The 18464-nt window shown below is 39.3% G+C and overlaps 2 protein-coding genes across 4 annotated transcripts in view; one reads left to right on the top strand and one right to left on the bottom strand.

Annotated features, from left to right (window-relative positions):
• The window catches only part of LOC132110296 (ADP-ribose glycohydrolase MACROD2-like), a 577997-nt gene that overhangs the window by 112581 nt on the left and 446952 nt on the right, over window positions 1-18464 (top strand). The gene's annotated exons all lie outside the window — the stretch shown is intronic.
• LOC132110546 (leucine-rich repeat transmembrane protein FLRT3-like) lies at window positions 2387-16739 on the bottom strand. 3 transcript variants are annotated; one of them, XM_059517250.1, is made up of 3 exons: window positions 16651-16739; window positions 6264-6981; window positions 2387-5560 (listed from the first exon to the last, which is right to left on the bottom strand). In XM_059517250.1, the coding sequence occupies exon 3, from the start codon at window positions 5530-5532 to the stop codon at window positions 3583-3585; it is 1950 nt and encodes a 649-aa protein (XP_059373233.1). In that variant the 5' UTR covers window positions 5533-5560; window positions 6264-6981; window positions 16651-16739; the 3' UTR covers window positions 2387-3582. The 3 variants fall into 3 exon arrangements, with proteins under 3 accessions (XP_059373233.1, XP_059373231.1, XP_059373232.1); XM_059517248.1 differs by lacking the exon at window positions 16651-16739 and adding an exon at window positions 13050-13342; XM_059517249.1 differs by lacking the exon at window positions 16651-16739 and adding an exon at window positions 13050-13342 and having other exon boundaries at window positions 6264-6978.

Below are 18464 nucleotides of genomic sequence, written 5' to 3'. Positions count from 1 at the left end.
CATTAGGAGCATTTTTTGCTATTTTATTTTGGAAAATTTTGCGCTGAGCTGTGGGAAAAGGTTTTGCAGTGAACGCGAGGCCAGGCAGAATGGGAGCAAACACATCACACGCTTGGGAATAGATATGCTAGGAGTTGATGACTACATCTTCCCTGCAAGGTGAAACAAAATGAGATCAGAATAAGATGGTGCTTTTAAAGTCAGCTCCCTTGTGGCTCTTTTGGTAAATTAAACTCTAAAAATAATTGAATGACATGTGGCTTCTACATTTGCTAGTAATTGCTTTTTCTTGTGAAATGCAACTTTCATTACCTTATTTTAGTTGCTCTTATAAACATTTTATGATTCAAAAGAACAGAACAGCTGCATTATTTTTCATAGTATTCATTGTTTTAAAGAGCTAGGGTTTGTCATTGTTTGTGAGAACAATGCCTGACATGATCTCTACTATTCCTTTGCTTAAAAAATTGAGGGCAAAAGTTGAAAAGATGAAAAATGTTTGCCACTTGTTAAAAAAGGGGGTCAAAGGGTCTAAAAAAATGAAAAATGTGTGCTTAAAAAAGGGTCAGGTGTCTAAATATATGAAAAATGTCTCCTAATTGCTTAAAAGGGGGTCAAACATCCAGATTGTCAACCAATTTTTCATCTTTTCAGGCTTGTGACCCTTGTTTCACCTGCTTTTATCTGACCCCTGATCAGTCATGGCTTTCTTTGCATACAGCAAATGAGATGACCAAGTAACATTCAATTTCTTAGAGTATTTAGCCTGATATTTTTCAAACTCATCCTCATTAGGTTCATAGTTTAAGGTTTTTATCCTTGTGTCTCAAGTGAAGTGCCCTATTCAGGGTAGAATTTCAAGTGTGCACTAGCCTCATGGACATCAGACCTGGTTTTCTCAGGGTGAATGAGGTCATCTGTAAGCCCCAACAATGTCTTGACAATGACGCCAGAGGTGAGGTCATTGTGTTAAAAGGGTCAACAAAGGTCACCCCCAGTAGCAGCAACTCAACTCGCTCTCCCCCAATACTTGAGGTTAGTGTTCTGAATAGGTCATTCTAACTGAAGAAAACAAATTGCTGTGTGCACTCACATCCAGCTGATTTGCTTTCACCATACAGCACAAGATATTAATATTTCAAGCCATTTTGCTCGTAGTTCAAGCTATAAAAATTTCTGATGGTGTTAGGAAATCTTGAGTTACTGCATGCAGAACATCCATAAAGGGAATGTGCATGCTTAAACACTCTCACACACCTGTGCGCTTTGATAATTAAAACTGCTGTGATCCCATTTTGGCTTGATGCTGCTTTATTCCTAGAGTTCTGGTCGACATCTCGTCTCCAGAATTAATGATTTGTAAGTTTCAACAGCTGGTGTGAATTGAGTTAATATTTAAAAAAGTATTACAAAGGGAATTTAAATTGGAGAAGGAGAAACATTATTTTGGACAATTTAAAGGAGAGAGAAGAAACAATGAATTATTTTGAGTAATTTGATTATATAGACTGTAATACTGTATTTTGGTAATTAAAGTTTAAATGTATTTTTTTGTATACCGAACACAGTTTTCTTTCATATGTCTGCATTTTAGATTCTTTTCAGATGTAAAATCAATAGTACAAAAGCATCTTTCATCAGAAAATTTTAGAACATAAAGGCTCAATTAAAAAAAAAAAAAAAAAAACGAGGAAAAAGGCTTCAGATTTTTTAAGAAGTGAGTGAAACCTATTACTCAGCATTTAAAACTCGCTGATACCGTCAGCCAGGAAACCACATAAATAAATGACAAGGCAAGTTGTGGAACATCAACAGCATTCACATATGTGACCCTTCCTTAACCGTATGCTCACACAGTGTGTTTACTTTAATTTCTAGCTTAAGTGGTATATTTAGAACACAGACTGTTAAAATATACTTAAGGTTTGGATCAGATTTGAGTTTTTAAAGGCACCCTCAACTGCAATTAAATCTCAGGGCGTGTGCATTTATGTGTATGCATCTATGCGTATTCGCAGACTTGCGGACCACATAAGCATAAATATGTTGTGTAGACATGCACCCATGTGCTCATGCGAGTCACCTGTGTGATTCATACTGTGATATGGGGGATGTGCCGTCAACCTAATGCTTTATAGTCATTCTATACGTACATCTCCCACTGTGGCTGCGGGACACATCAACATCCAGCACAGTATCTCTCCAATGGCCTCATTTAGCTTCTGTGCCATACTCTCTGAAATTTCCCACTTGGGCCAATCAGATAAGTCATACATGGCTTAACCACACAAAAGAAACACTTTTGAAACACAGAATGGTAAATGTAAAGCTAAGAGGGATTAAACATAAATAGAAAGTTTTCTTTTGGGGAAAAGGAGACCATCAATTTGGGGTTTTATCCACTTTTATTTTGCAATATGACCAATATCCTATCATATTCAAGTGTGTATGAAAAAAGTTAAGTCACTGATTTATTTTTTTGAAAAAGCTAAATACAATAAGCATTGGATCAAGGCACATACAAGGACTGGCCAAAGGGCATTCAATGCACTTTGGTCTTCAGTTGTAAAGAACAATTTAACTGTGGCAACTTAAAAGTGACTTAAATTAGAAAACAAAAAAAAATACAAATAAGAATTATATGAACAAAAAAATAGTTGACACTTTTTTAGAATAGAAAAGAGCCCAAATGTGTTTCTTACCATATGTTTTCTGCCCACAACGTATTCATTTTTAGAAGGCAATGCTTACATGACATGGTTAACTGTACTGAGGGATACGGTAAATGCTGCTTTCCTTTACTGAATTAGTAATATTAAGTTCTGTGTTGTGGTTTTGCCCGTCCACTTGGATTTGACTGCGAAACAACCTTTCATTTGATCTGTGTGCTTCATTTGCAAAGGATTTAGGATTCTGAGCTGTGTTGTTGACTCCTCCATAGAGGAAGTAATAGATATCTGCTTCCTAAACATTGCATTGATGTAAAGTCTGGCAACATTTTGGAATGGGCAACCGGGGTTCCTAAACAAAATCAGAGGTTTCTGTGACACCAGAGAAAGTCTGTGCCTGCCATCCGTAGAATTAACAAAACACTTGTGTCTTTATTTCCTTTGATCAGTCACCTGTGCCCTATATTCTCACAGCCTTGTTTTTTGTTGAATTTATTTTTTCCACTGATAGAAATGTAGCGATAATTTTGACCTGTGCTTTTACTACATGGTTTTCTAAAATCTGATTGTTCAACACAGCAATGAAAACCCACTTTCACAGTTGACAAGTCATCATATCTCACAAAGTTTTTTTTAATTGTTCTAAAACCATAAGTAAAGGAAGTACAGTACAAATGACTACAAATATCTAAAATATAGAATTGCAGTTTGTGGCAGCATTCACCGACAGCTCAGTGATGGCCTGCAATCGGAACCTTTTTTCCTTTTAATAAATCGTCCTTAAATATAAATTATATGGCAAATGTACATAACGATGCTTTCTCAGTCTTTTCAATCCAGTGTTTTACAAAAGACCAAGCAGTCTCAGAGTCACTCATTTGCAATAAAATGTGTTTGTAATCCGCGTACACTATCATGAATGAGAGTAGTCTGAATCTGGTATTCCACTGTCTCTGTAGCTTCTGTTATTGATGCTGTTTTCACTGTGCGGACTCTTGTAAAGACTTAAGCCATTAGGAGGAAAAATTGTGTGTATCACAAACTCCTCCTTTGAAACGGGCATGTGATTTATGGGAATCATTTGAAACGAGGTCTCTCTAATCTCCAAGATGGAGTTGTCCTTCTTTGTTCCAGCTTCGGCGTAATCGTCCTTCTGCCTGCGCCCTTTGTTGTACGTGCAGTTCCTGGAAAATAAGGAACCTTTCCTGTGGACATACCAGCACACCAGGGCCAACATAATGATAGCCAGAAGGGCCACCGCCCCTCCAATGATGGCAGCTAAAGGCAGATTAGAATTTTTGTAAGGCTCTTTCTCCTGCTCTCTGTTCAAGGTAGTGGTGGGATTGTACGCTTTCAGCGAACCAGTTTCTGTCTCTATGCAAACAGGTGTCTCATCTGACAGGTAAATGTTACTCGTCTCCATAGGAACCATGCATATCCGATAAGAGGATTCAGGCTCCAGAGCCGTGAGCAGGTACTCTGTTCTCTCCCCTTGGACAATGGTTTCCGTTATAGATCCGAAAGCAGGACTGTGGCCCAGCTTTAGCCAGCTGAGCCTCAGGGCTGTCATAGGCTGGGATACTCTCCAGGATATGTGCACAGTCTCTGCGCTACTGGATTTGATGCTTATTGTGATGATCTTACGACTGGACGGTGTCGTGCTACGATAGTTTCTTCCCAGCTCTGGACCCTTAACCACAGGCCTTTTAGTTACATATGAGGGCCACTGGGGTCGAGAGGGTGGCAGAGTGTTTGAGACTGTGCTGGTCTCATACGTAGTTGGAATCTCGGTGTCTGAGCAGCCAAACAACTCTGTGGATAGGTCTTTGATGGCCATCCCTTTGACCTTATCGGGACCTTGGCACATGAAGCCACGCACATTAACCTTAGACGGAAGACTGCGCAGCCAGTCACGAACCCACTTCATCCTGCAGTTGCAGGACCAGGGGTTATTGCGCAGGAGCAGCTGGGTAAGGTTATCCAGGTCATCAAATACCCCCATGGGCAGACTGCTCAAGTTGTTGCCTGACAGATCCAAACGGTACAGCTGTCGCAGAAAAGCAAAGGCACCTGCTGGCACATGATTGATGTGGTTGTCTTGAAGATTTAGCTTCTCCAGGCTTGAGCCTGGCAGGTTGGCGGGTGGGGAAGTCAGGGAGTTCCGTACCAAAGAGAGCTCAGTCAGATTGACTAAATTGATCAAGGCCATCTCCCCAATGCCCCTGTTGTTCAGGAGGTTGCCGTCCAGAACCAGTCGCTTCAGATTTATAAGATCCTGCAGGGATGCCTCAGAGATGGACGAGATGCGGTTGTCGTCGAAGCGAAGCTCCTCGATCGTCATTGGCAGACCAGAAGGTATGGTGCTGAGGTGGTTACGGGACAGGAAAAGCAGCCTCAAATGGTTGCTGTCCCGGAACGCACCCTCTTCAATGCTAACAGCTGACACGGAATTGTCATCAAGGTGTAATTCCTCAATGAAGGGAATCTGTGCCAGGGAGGCATGGGTGATGGTCCGGATATTGTTTTCCTGCAAATGAAGTTCCTTGACATTCAGCGGCAAGTTGGTGGGGAACTCATCCAGATTGTTGCAGTACAGGTAGATCTTTTCTACATTGTTTAGCCGTTGTAGATCTGTAGGGATCCCTGCACTTTTGATGCGGTTGTTCTGGAGAAAAAGTACAGTGGCATCCTCTGGGATGCCCGAAGGGATGTAAGTCAAATCCCGGTCATTGCAGTATATGAAAGTCCCATCGCACCGGCACTGTGAGGGACAGGAGGCTGAGGTCACCAATGGATTAGCCAGGCCAAGCAGAAGCCCGGCTCTGATGAAGAAGACGAAGAAGGACTTATAATTGCTTGCCATCGCTAGTGTCCTCCTTGCGGTAGTTGCCCTTAGAGGAAAAAGAAGGGAAAAAAGTCAAATTCATGCCGTCTGAAGAAAAGTCAGTGTCCTGCTCTAATTGCTGTTTTATGTACAGTGCCTGAAGCGTCTCTTTCATTGTAAATGATTCAATTTAAGATAACAATAAAAAAATACAATATTTCTGCGGCTGAATTAATGAAAAGAGGCTATTAATATTTTCAGCAACATGAACAAATGAAAAAACTATGGTAGCGAAACATGCCTGGGGTGTTTATCTTGATTGAAATCAGTTTGATATCAAAACAATACAAAGTAGTGAAAAAAGGAAAAGGGGATTAGAGGAGAAAAAAATAAGAGAAAAAGGGAGGACTGAGAGGTTCAGAAGCAAGTCTAATTGAAGAGGAAGGATATTCCTAATCAGCCATGGATGTAGATAACAAATCCTTAAACCTGCTAGCTTTCCTTGAATGAGATGCCTGTGTGTGAGAGGTTTTATCTTTTGCTGTGTGTAATGTAATCGCAGGCTCATGTTGTTTTACACATTTCTGCTGTTAGCCAGTGCATTTCAAGGCTGTTTTTCATTCCTGAAAACTGTTGGCCGAACACAGTCAGACCTTGTTGATTAAACGTTATATATATATATATATATATATATATATATATATATATATATATAAAATAGAAAAAAGGCACTTAGCAAGCCATAGCAAGATCATCCATATTTGCCATACCTGATTTAGAAATGCCAGTTAATCCTCTGCAGCCACCCAAAATCCAATGAGGCTTTAAGATCTCCTTTCTATTCTTTCCGTAGATGTTTGTTCGTCTTGTCAAAAGGGTCTCTTTGGTTATATCCTGACCTGGCTGGTATTTGTTGAACTGATCCTTGTTTGTACTGATGACCTCCTGTCTTGTATTGCAGCATCCACAGTTCATGTAATCAAAGGCTTTGCCATGGTAGATAAACCTATAAAGCAAGCAGCTCCGCTTCCAGACACACCTCAGGTAGCCGCCTTCTGTGCAGGCATGCAATTTCAATAAACTTAACCACAAAAAAAGACTAAAACAAAAAGAAAGGAAATAAAAAAGAGAGCAGAATCCTTTTATTTTAAGTTGCGATTCCTAATCAGACCCTTTTGTGCAGTCCACTCTGAGAAATGAACTGCTCCTGTCTCTCCCAAAGCAGACTGGTCATGGCGTAAAGCCCACTGTCCATCTGCAGTACAGGGGGCTCAAATCCAGGGCGGTTCGGTTCTGAAGTCAGGCTCCAAAGTCAGCCCCGAATCCTGTAGTCTTACTCCCGACACGAGCATGAATAAAGTATCCAGCCTCGTGGCTCGAAAGCAGAATCTCCTGTGCTGTTGTGACACTCCTCCTTCCTGGATCTCGTTTCACTAACCTGTGCCCGCTTTGCAGATGCCCACTCCTTCTCACATACTGAACTTCCTACTGGCAGGGATAGAAGAAGGAAAAGAAGTCAATCAGAGCAAGTTCTTTTATTATTGACATCATAGGACATCTGAATATGACATAATGCCAGAAAAGGTACGTGGGCCTGTTGAGAATGAGTTATTGACTGTGCCTAATATGCTGTTAGGCTGCGTTTATTTAATACTGACATGATAGTGCCAAGGCTGAGATTGAGTCAGACAGCGATGCAGCCAGCTGCAATTGGCCACTGTCCTTCAAACAGAGCTGTTACACGTAACCATCGACAGTACATTGACGTAAACTGATAGCTTTTTAGCTTTGGTTTTCAAGGTTTGCACCTAACATAAAAAGAGCACCACAATGGATTTTATATTTATGGATAGTAACAGCCTGTAGATTGTTCCACTGCATTTGAGACAGATGGAACGAAGGGAAAAATAAGAAGGGTGTGTGGTTGAGATGGGAATTTAAAGTCCCTTAAGCTTATTGGGTTTCTGTGTATCAGGGGATTTCTTTGCCTCTGGGTAAATGACCACAGAGAAAAGCCCCTGGCCTGCAGTCCTTTGATAGAGGACACTGGTTGTGAAACCTGGATTAGTGGAGATGTTGTGTGGATTTTTATAAAAAACATTTATTTTTCCTAGCCTTAAGCCTGTGCTGCCAGGATAATCGCACTCGCGGTTCTGTCTGGCACTAACCCTAACATCCCTCCTCTAGTGTTCTCTATGGTGATGGCTGAAAATAATTCCTTTGCATAAGAAAAGTGACCACAGTTTGGGTTTGCGACAATGGCCGAAGACCGCTCCCTCCCACCTGGTGACGTTCTCCACCGAGCTGTGCTTTTAACCCTCTCGAGTCGATTAACGCGGATACGCGTTTTGAGTCATTTTCTCCTGATAACCCCGAAAAGAACTTAAATTACATTTTCAGTTTTAATCGTACAGATAAGAGCAATACATCAATAGAATCTGTAAAGGGTCTACTTTTTTTGGATACAGACATAATAACAACAAAACTTTGTGCACTTCTTTTTTTTCTTTTTTTGTGTTTTTTTGCCTTATTCAAGTGTTTTAACATTTTTATTTTTTTACTAACCACGCATAATATTTTTTTTCTCAAAAACACAATCATGTACATACATGCATTTCACATATTATTACAGCCCAGTTTGTGCTGATTACAGTGAGATTAGACTTTACCCATTTAGATATTTATAAGAAACTGAAAAAAGCACAAATGTCAGGGCATGACAAAACTTCTCCAGGCCCCAAAAATACCCTTAGACTCCAGAGGGTTAAAGTGTCTGAGCACGCTCTGGAAGGAAAGGGTGAAGGTAAAAATAAGAGTCATATTGAAGCATATTGCTGCTGAGGTGTCAAGCAGCCACCAAAGGTCCCTTGGGCTGCCCCGACAGCGCTTGAACACAACGCCCTCGCACTGCTCAAAAATGTACATGTGAGATGTCTTGCACTCATGAATACCCTAATGGGCCTTACCTCTGGTGGCCCCAAGGAGATGTCCGTGCTGCACCTACAATGCTCTAATTTCCAACAGTACATATTTCCTGACACGTAGACTGACAATATATATTTCTATAACTGACAGCCATCACCACGGTTTGTGCCCTTGCCTGAAATCCTTCCGCTGACCTGCAGATAGTAACCTTCCTGTAGAACACATTGGGGTATGACAGGCAACTTTGAAACAGTTGTTTGGAGGGACAAGGAGAGATTAGGGAATTGAAGGCCCTGTAACTTGATTACAGGTCTCGCCAGCACAGTCTAATAATACACAACATCCTTCTGTTGAGCCTAAGTGCTCCGTGTGCATGCTTTTGTGTTAGTAGATTACCAAAAGCTCGCAAACAGCAGCTGTGACCCAACTTTAAGGACAGGTGATGGTTGACTGTGAGATTTCAGTACACTGACATTGACTAAGTTGCTTCCTTTTTGTTAAATCCTGAAACATGTGGAACGATTTGCTTCATGATTGCCAGATATATTGAAGAGGAAAATAAGTACTTGCAGGAATGGTGAATTGTTGGTTAGCAATCGGTGTGCAAACTGTTCCGGGAAATGTTGTATTGATTTGGAGAGTTATGTGGGTAAAGCAACTTGCCATTTTTCCAGAAGTCTGACAAATAACAGACTGCAAAATTATGTGGAGATGGAATTGCTCTTGCTTTATGTACTATACTCAGTGTAAATCACTTCCTGGAACAGGGCAAAAGCAAGCTGGCTAAATAAAAGCCCTTTTTTCTGCCAAGATACTTTGCTTGAAAATATCAGGGTTCACTCACAGGTGGACGTGTATTTCATGATATTTCAGCTGAGATCATATACGCTTCACCTAAAGCTTGTCATGCTAGCTCTCGTTGGGTCGTGCAAGCCTTGATCTGGATGGATGATTGGCTGCATTATCATTTCTTTCTATTTCCCTTGGCTCCTCAGATTTCACTGAAATGCTAGTGGTCTATTATTCATTACAAGTTAAGCATAAGAACCCTGGCCTTCGTTCTTCTGCTTTACTGAACTCCTTTCACTTAGAAGTATTAGCCTTTTCACATTTTGTTAAATCTTCAAGCCCCCTACCCAACCCACTGCTCATAGCCAGAGAGAAAAGGCCACTGAATGTGACGGGCTCCTCTCACTATCGTTCTAATAGGCCGTATTTCCCGTTAGGAGATCGTTCTAATGGCTGGACCTGCTTCTGCTCCATTGCTCTGCTTGATATTCAGCCAAGACTACCTTTTGCTCGTTTACGTTGAGTCTGAGAAATGGGGCATTTAAGAGAGAAAAAAAAAAAAATCATATTTGAATGTGATTATGCAACAAAAAAATGCAGAGAGAATGTTTTTTAAAAGTTTTGGTTTTGGGCAAAACTCAATTATTTTAAAATCTTAATACATCTGAAAATTGGAATATTAAATACAAACAAAAGCATTTCTATAATTACAATGCTTTTATATGAGGTTTTCTGCATTTTTAGATAAATTAGAGTAACGGTTAAGATGACAAACACTGCACTGTTCATCATTTTTAAATATATATTAGTTCCCAAAAATGCTGTCACATATGATCAGTGCTCATGCATGAACGAAGACATTTAAGATGAAATAAAATTTTCTTCTTCATTGGTAGGTCCTGGGCTGTGATTATGAAAAACAGCTTTCTTGTTTTCCACAGATAATAGATTCTGAACCCAAGTTGGGATTTGAACTAAATGCCTCTCTTTGTCATGTATCTTATGTCAATGAAGCCAAATCATGCCTCTCTGAGCCCAGTGAGCCGAAAGATGAAATATTTCTGCCTTCATATTTGGAAACGAGAAGAAAGGTTTGGGCACGGTTTTAACATTAATTTCAGAGCAGGCTATTGTGTTAACAGCTCCCCTCTGTGTTCGGTTTTGAGGCAGATGATCCACAGGTTTGTCCCTGGCTGGTGTTCAGGCAGTGACAGTGGATTCTAGGGGAGACGGGGGTCTTTTTCTTTTGTACTGCACTGAAAAGAAAGTGGTCTGTGGCAGCTGCACTGCTTTCCCCACTTGGGGGTGGTAGGTGCTTCTGTATCAGGCAGACACTTGGAGGCTGAACTGGCTCTTTAATTACCACATATGTACCCCCTGCTATGGTACAGTGGGCAGCAGTTGCCGGACAAGGGCAAAAAGGGGTGGGTTGATTTACTGCACTGTACTTTTCTTGTTTCCACTCCAAAGGGAGGGGGGGGTAAATTGTATCTGTAATAAAGCTAAAATACACAGTTCCTTTTTCAACTTGCACTTTCTTTGTTACATAATTTGGACAGTACATTTAAGATCTAAAACTTGAACGTTTGAGGAAAGAAAGTTTAGGCTTGTTTTTCAAATGTACGTTTTAAAGAATAGCCTCACTGAGATTGGCTGCCTACATGAGTGGAGAATTCTGTGAGAACGATTTGTTTTTGTCCTCTGCACAAAAGGGTGACAGACTTTTTTCTGAAGGCCTGAAAGACATGACCATTTCATGTTGACTCATGTCATTTCATGTGAACATGACCATTTCATGTGAATGCCACGGACCACTGGGTTTAGCCTCCGGCATTCGTTGCTTGAAACAAAAAGTGCTGTCCGTCTGGCTGCCAATAAACATACACTGGATGTATAGATATTTGGGTTAAAATATTATTATATATATATATATATATATATATATATATATATATATATATATATATATATTATTATATATATTATATTATTATCTAAAGAGAGATTGCAATTTATGTCTTGTAAAACATGGAGGTGCGGTATTTGAAAATTGCTGATACTAATTGTTTATGCAAGTGAAAAAGACTGCCACAGAGTGCTTTGACACATCCAACAAAGAACAATGGGTTAGTTAATTTTATCACCCTCCTTAAAAGTCACAACAGACCATTTGTTGTTCTCTGCTATTATCATGCTAAGAAACTAATCTATCCGAATACACAGTCTTTTAGTGCATTTGCACATGTGAAGCTCAAAGCTAAGGAAAACAACTTGCACTTAGTAGGCTACATTAGGGATTCGAAAAAAAGGCCTTGTTCACTTGAATCTCTAACATACTTGTCCAATGCGAATCCTCTTTGATAGTAGTCTTAAACTGATTGAATCCACTCTGACTGAAGGCTTTGGTTATTATCATTATCTTTGAGTCCCTCTCTCTTTATCTGCACAAAAATGTTATTTCAATATTTTTCTGCCTAAAAGATATGAAAGCTTATCTTTCAGATAACTCGGAAGGCTACTTAAAAGATTGGAAATTCGTTTGATGGAAAAATCCTGAAGCGGCTGACAGCCTCAGATCTCCTGACTGCGCCACACACTCACTTCTCTCGCTGAAAAGCACAGGGCGCACATTTATTGAGCGCCAATCTCGTAGTCTGTTGAGTTTTCGTTAGTATTCCACATGAGAACGCGACCCTCATAATCAACAACGAAGCTGTCTGCGCTGCGAGCGCTCGACGCCAGCGGCTTCGATAATGGGACAATTCTAGATTTAACGCCTCGCGCGCAGTGTACACGGACGGAGTGTCACGCGCCGCATCCCCGATTCCCTCCTTCTTTATTCCAGGCACTCTCTCATCACTCTAGAACGCAGGTTGGGAATTATTAATAGATATTTCCTCATTTGGAATCGACGTCTGCTAGTTTCGTTTGCGATAAAGCCTGTCACACAAGAACAGTTTTAAGACGCAGCGCGTTAAGTTTATCCGTTCCTGTTGATTGCACGCTGTAGAAATACAAGCTGCATTGCGTCCCCCCCTCACACCCCAAACTAGGTTTTAAGGACTCCATATCAGTAATAACTGATTTAGATTGCTGATGGTAATAATAAAATGTAAGTTGTGCGTTCTTAGGGCGTTTATTCGCGCGCAGCTGCTTTGAGATTTAAAAGGATAGTTCAGCCAAAATAAAAATTCGACCGTTTTCTCACCTTACAAACCCATATGACTTAACAAAATCCTATGTAAAATAAGATGTGCAGGCAGAATGACAGCCTCAGTCAGTAGTCACGTGTTATATAGGAAAAAAGATACATTGAAAGTGAATGGTGACTGTGGCTGAAACCCTAACATTTCTCCCATTTCATGTTCTAGGAAAGAAAGTCATAGAGGTCTGAAACAACACGAAGGTTATTAAATTATGCCAGCATTGTCTTTTTTTAAAAGCAAATTTTTGTTTTAAATTGTTTTTGGAAATGCATGCGGAATGCAAAATAAACAAACTAAAGGCCATGTATGCAGGCATGCTGAATTTCATGACTACGGTACTTGTGAGTTTTGAATTGCTATTACATCCCCCTCAAATACCTAATGGTCTGCCTACATTCCTAATAAAACGCCTTTTGCTGTTGGAAATAACAATGGATTTGAAAGTTTAGAAGCAAAGTCAACTGCTTGAAGCATTGTGAGTGACTGGGATTTAAGGGATAGATGCAAATTTGCTCTATGCAGGTTTTAGAGGTATTTGATAACATCAGAGTGATGAAATGAATAAGGTAAAGGGTTAAAAACAGCCCCCCCACCCAAAAAAAAATTAGGGGGAAGCCCATAACAAAAAACACTTACCTCCCCAAGCAATAATTCAAAAAGGGAAATCAAAAAGAATATCCTCAAAGCATAAAGTCAGTCTGTAGGTTAAATCCAATGCGGTGGAGGATGATTTCATTTCCCAAAAAGAGCCCAGTGTAAAAAAGGCTCAGTAGCAGCAATGGTGCGAATAGCAGGGTGTTTTTAAGTCCACACACTTGATCACATACACACACACATACACTCCTTTGGCTCAGAGAGAGACAAGATAGAGAAGTCGGCAGAGCTGGTCAGCTGCCTGGAGATCATTACAAGTGTGAGGTTGCATCTGCCTCCAGCTCTGCTTCAACACAGCGCTGATGTCATCTGGGGGCGGAGCTTGTGCCCCCACCCCCTTTTTTTTTCTCCTCTGTCTCTCTCTCCCACTTCCATCATGCTATATTTACTGTGGACGCAAGGGGGAGCAGGAGAAAGAAAGATGAGTATTGAGCAGCCTTGAATGGGCAGCTTGAGTGGGCACTTCATGTGTTTGTGTTGAAGGCCACCAGAAGCATTATGTAGGTGAGCATTATAAGAATTAAGTAATAGAGTTTATATGTTAGAGATGCTGAGAAAAGGCATAGCAATCTATCAGCCCTGGTATGCGCTTATTTAAATCAGAACAATGAAATTTCTTTATTTTACTGATATGTGTCTGTCATAGAGAGAGCTGTTAACGACGTCTAAGTTTCACAGCGCATTATGAATTTATAAGCTTGGAAGTCAGGCGTTATGTTTAGCCTTTTTATGCTTATTAAGTATTAAAGTGGCTCTAAATGGAGAATTTGCTCCTTCATAAACTAGAAGCAGAGTGTGTGTGTGTCAATTGTCTATCAAGGGCTTTTGAAGACCTTTATACAGTGGAGTCTGTTCTTGACCTCAGTAGATCCCTCTGGTTGAGCGGTTATTTTGTTGTGCCTACTCTTTGCTAGCAGATACAGTTCTATTTGTTAAGGGGATAGTTATTATTTGTTAAACCTCATGTAGTTCTATGCCTTTTATTACTTTTGCGGAACAGAAACAGGGAAATTTCTAGGCCTCTCTTTTCTATATAATGGAAATGAATTGGCTACAATATAACCAAATGCAACATAAATAAGGTGGTACATACTTTATTGACTTTCCATTATTGAAAAGACTGGCCAGTAACTTTAAAAATCTGTTGTGCGTCACAAAAGAAAGCATACCTGTTTGGAATGACATTAAGGATTTAACGATATGAAAATTTCTTATCACGATTATGGTGACCAAAATTATCACGGTTTTGTTAAAATTCGCTGGATATGTTAAAAAAGTACTGACACATACGTATTGTTTTTAAAAATCAACAAACAACAAATACAAAGTTTGCATTAGCAATGATGTTCGGATTTTAAATGACAACTTGGCTGACAACAGTTTAAAAGCATGTTGAAATTTCTAATGTAAATGTTCAAATAAAGCTTTTCAAAAGTTTAATAAAAAGGTAAGCCTCACATTTCAGCCTTTAAATAAAGAAAATATATAAGTTAAAATGATAATTGATTAATAAATGACTATGTATTTTATCTACTCCATAAATAATTCTAGATAAAGTATCTGAATTGTTTAAATGTGTAGAATCCACATAAGCTTGTTTTTCAACAACCGGTCAAAATGTACAGAACAAATGTACTAACCGTGGAAGATTTTATTATGATTTATCATCAAACCGTTAATCGTTACATCCCTAAATGACATTATGGTGAGTGATGACGATTTTAATTTTTGGTTGAATTATCCCCTTTATGGATTGCTTTTATCGTTTAAAAACTTGATTATATAATTACTCTCTAATGTGATTGTTTTTAGTGCACAAATTATTATTATTATCATTTTAATTACGGCATGGAATTCCTCCAGCATGACATACATGCAAGTTTGATGATATTATATTGATTTTACATATTTGTTTTTCCCATAAAGAAACTGATATACCTAACAGAATTAGGGTCAGTCAGTCATTAAATGCTGGCGTCCTTCAGTGGAATAGATAAGGTTGACCTGCTTTCACTACTGTGTGGTTTGACTGTTTTCTGGACTGCAATTGCTTTGGACTGACATGAAGGAGAGCTGCTATTCTCCCTTTACCAAGAACCACTATGACTGGTTGTTCAAATTTTAATATATAAAATATACATTAGTTATACATACAGAAAGGTACAAATGGTTCCACTAGTGCAATACCCATTTAAAATGTACTGATATGTACTCTTTAGGTACTAATAGACTTTATTAAATTCAAATTAAATTAAAGCATTTAGCAGACGCTTTTATCTAAAGCGACTTACAGTGCATTCAGGCTAACAATGTTTACCTAACATGTGTTCCCTGGTAAACGAACCCACAACCTTGCGCTGCTAACGCAATGCTCTACCACTTGAGCCACAGGAGCACTATTTATAAATAGTCATAGACTTTATGGTGTCTATAGACTTAAATAGACTTTTATAAATAGTCATAGATTTCTTATTACTAATAATTACAAAATATAATGAGTTTTTTTAAATTAATAAGAATATTATATTGTAAGTGTTGTTACCTATCTTCATTTAGCATGAAGGTTACTTACACTTTTTCCAAAACATGTTTTGTTGTATAGCTTTACAAGCATCCATTGGAGGATTAAGCAGCTGAATAATGTCCTTTCCACCCTGGACTTTTACAGCAGGCCTAGGTGTCGTGTTTTTAGGGTCAGAGGTGGAGAAGCAGGGCACAGTTGTATGTGACAAGAGGTCAGTACATGGTATCATGGTCAGAGGCCCGTCTGTCCCCCCGCCTCAGGACAGATCATGACTCCGGCCTCTGCATCGACCCCTCCGGCACTTTTCTCTCCTAAATCTGACTAGGCTTCGTCTGTTATCGGCCCTTGATTGACTCTTAGACGTACAAATGGCCCCAGTGGAGGGCCCCAAGGGGGTCCGATTACCACTATTTCAATACAGTTGGGGGAGCACACTGCTCCGGGTGTGTGTTCAAGATGTGTGTGTGTTCACTGCTCTGTACGTGTGCACTTTGGATGGGTTAAATGCAGAGCACAAATTCTGAGTATGGGTCACCATAGTTGGCTGCATGTCACGTCACTTTCACTTTTTTAAGTTTATCAGCTAAATAACATTGTGACAAATCAGCAGAAAAAGAGCACATGAAGATCTTTCTTTTAGATTGAGGGTATTTTAAAACAAATTCAGAAATGTATGACATTGTAAACACACACACACACACATGCACACACACGCACACACACACACACACACACACACACACACACACACACACACACACACACACACACACACACACACACACAGTGTTTAGGATACATAGTTGCAGGGCTTTCTAAATGTTGAACCCATGCCCAGTTAAAGGCAACTTGGAAAAGCTTTTGCCAAATATCTACATTGTATCTTATTTTTGCTATATCCTTCTGGTTCATTTCAATAATCATTCACCATGGGCATCCTCCCTGTCACTTCCACAGAGACCTCCGTTAAATAGCTGAATGTGAGTTGCAGGATGGGGTCCAGCTCCATGTACAAGAGTTCATGGCAGCATGATAGAGTAGAGATGAATTATTTCTTACCCTTTTCTGTACTGTATGAGCAGTCAAACAGCCCCATTGTGAGATGGGACTCTGGCTTACCTGACAAGTTAGTCCTGTCTCCTCCTAGCCCCTTCCTCTTTTTCTTTTTGGTAACACTTTAGTATAGGGTCCAATTCACACTGATAACTAGCTGCTTATTAGCATGTCTATTATTAACATATTGGCTGTTTATTAGTGCTTATAAAGTACATATAATGCATGACATCCATAATCCTACCCAATTCCCTAAACTTAACTACTCCCTTATAAACCATAAGTAAGCATCAAATAAGGAGATAATTGAGGCAAAAGTTATAGTTAATGGTTAGTTAATAGTGTGAATTGGACCCTAAAATAAAGTGTGACCTTTTTTAATGCAGACCCCAGATGTTTAGCATTAACTTCCTTGGTCTCAGGAGACTAGGATCTCCTAAGCAGCAACAACAGTCTCACCAAACTGACTTCCTGCTGTTCAAACCCAAACCAAAGGTCTGAGTCAGCGGTCAGCACTCTTGTGTATTTGTGAGGAATGATCAAATCCTCACAAATAGCCCTCTGGGTTGTCTTCTAAATTTTCCCCTTTGTGTCTGTCGCTTGTTTTTCTAAGGACCTTCTTGTGTTGGCCGCAGGGATGGGGGGTTGGGATTGGGTTGACTTGTCGACTGTGCGGAAACCTCTGGACCCCCCAGTGTTAAATGAGCTTTGAAACAATGGCCTCTGATCAGATTGGTTAGCCACCCCCCCCAGCCCAAACTACTCCGTTTGGCCTATCAGTATTGCAAGAGATAAAAGATGCCATCAGCACACAATGAATCACCAGTCTCACCACTCCAGCTCTCTAATGTAGCTCACTCAAGCACCTCGCTCTCTTCCTCTCCAACGGGTAACTGTTTCAGCCCTAAATCTGTAATTAGCCAAATAACAATCTTTTCACTCTCTTTTCAAATATAGAAGCCTCCCCTTCTTCACTGTAGAAATTTAGCTGTGCAATTGAAAGTCTCTTGAAGGCTTTCTGTTTTGTTTGAAATGCACTCGTTTTCGCAAAGTTCCCAATAGGGCTGCAGCAAACAGCTATTTTGGTTATCTATTTAATCTGTTCATTTTTTTCAGTTAATTGGATGTTGCGTATTTCTGTACTTTAAAATATATATTTTAATGTTTCTTATTTTAATATTTAGCATTGTGTATTGCAAAATAACGTTCCATACATTATTTCAAATACTATATAAAAGTATATACATTTCAATTTTAAGGGTATATTTACAAAGTCTATTCACAGTTTGAAAGCATACACTGTGCTGCATTTGATATAGATTTAAAGTATTGAAATGTTATATTACAAATGTTATATTTCAAATGAATTATTTTATATATATATATATATATATATATATATATATATATATATATATATATATATATATATATATACACACACACACACACACACACATATATATATATATATATATATATATATACACACACACACACACACACACACACATATATATATATATATATATATATATATATATACACGTGTATATGTGTGTGTGTATATACAGACACGCAATCTTTTGTGATGTTGTTCTTTATTCTTCGTTATCAAAGGAAGCTCGTCAGTGGTTTTTGTTAGTTTTGCTCCTCAGAGAGGAAGGAATGCTTAATGACATTAAAGGTTCGCTGACTCAAACACACACATGGAAATTGTAGATAAGCTTGATAAAGCAGCATTCTAGACCATTTTACTCCCGCTGGTTTTGGCTAGATTTCAGGAAGTTTCATTTGGCAGAAATTGCATAAAGAGAGTT

The sequence above is a fragment of the Carassius carassius genome, chromosome 30, assembly GCF_963082965.1.
Source record: "Carassius carassius chromosome 30, fCarCar2.1, whole genome shotgun sequence".
Lineage (NCBI taxonomy): Eukaryota > Metazoa > Chordata > Actinopteri > Cypriniformes > Cyprinidae > Carassius > Carassius carassius.
The sequence above is the reverse complement of the archived record's forward strand: the minus strand, read 5'-3'. Positions and strand labels throughout refer to the sequence as shown.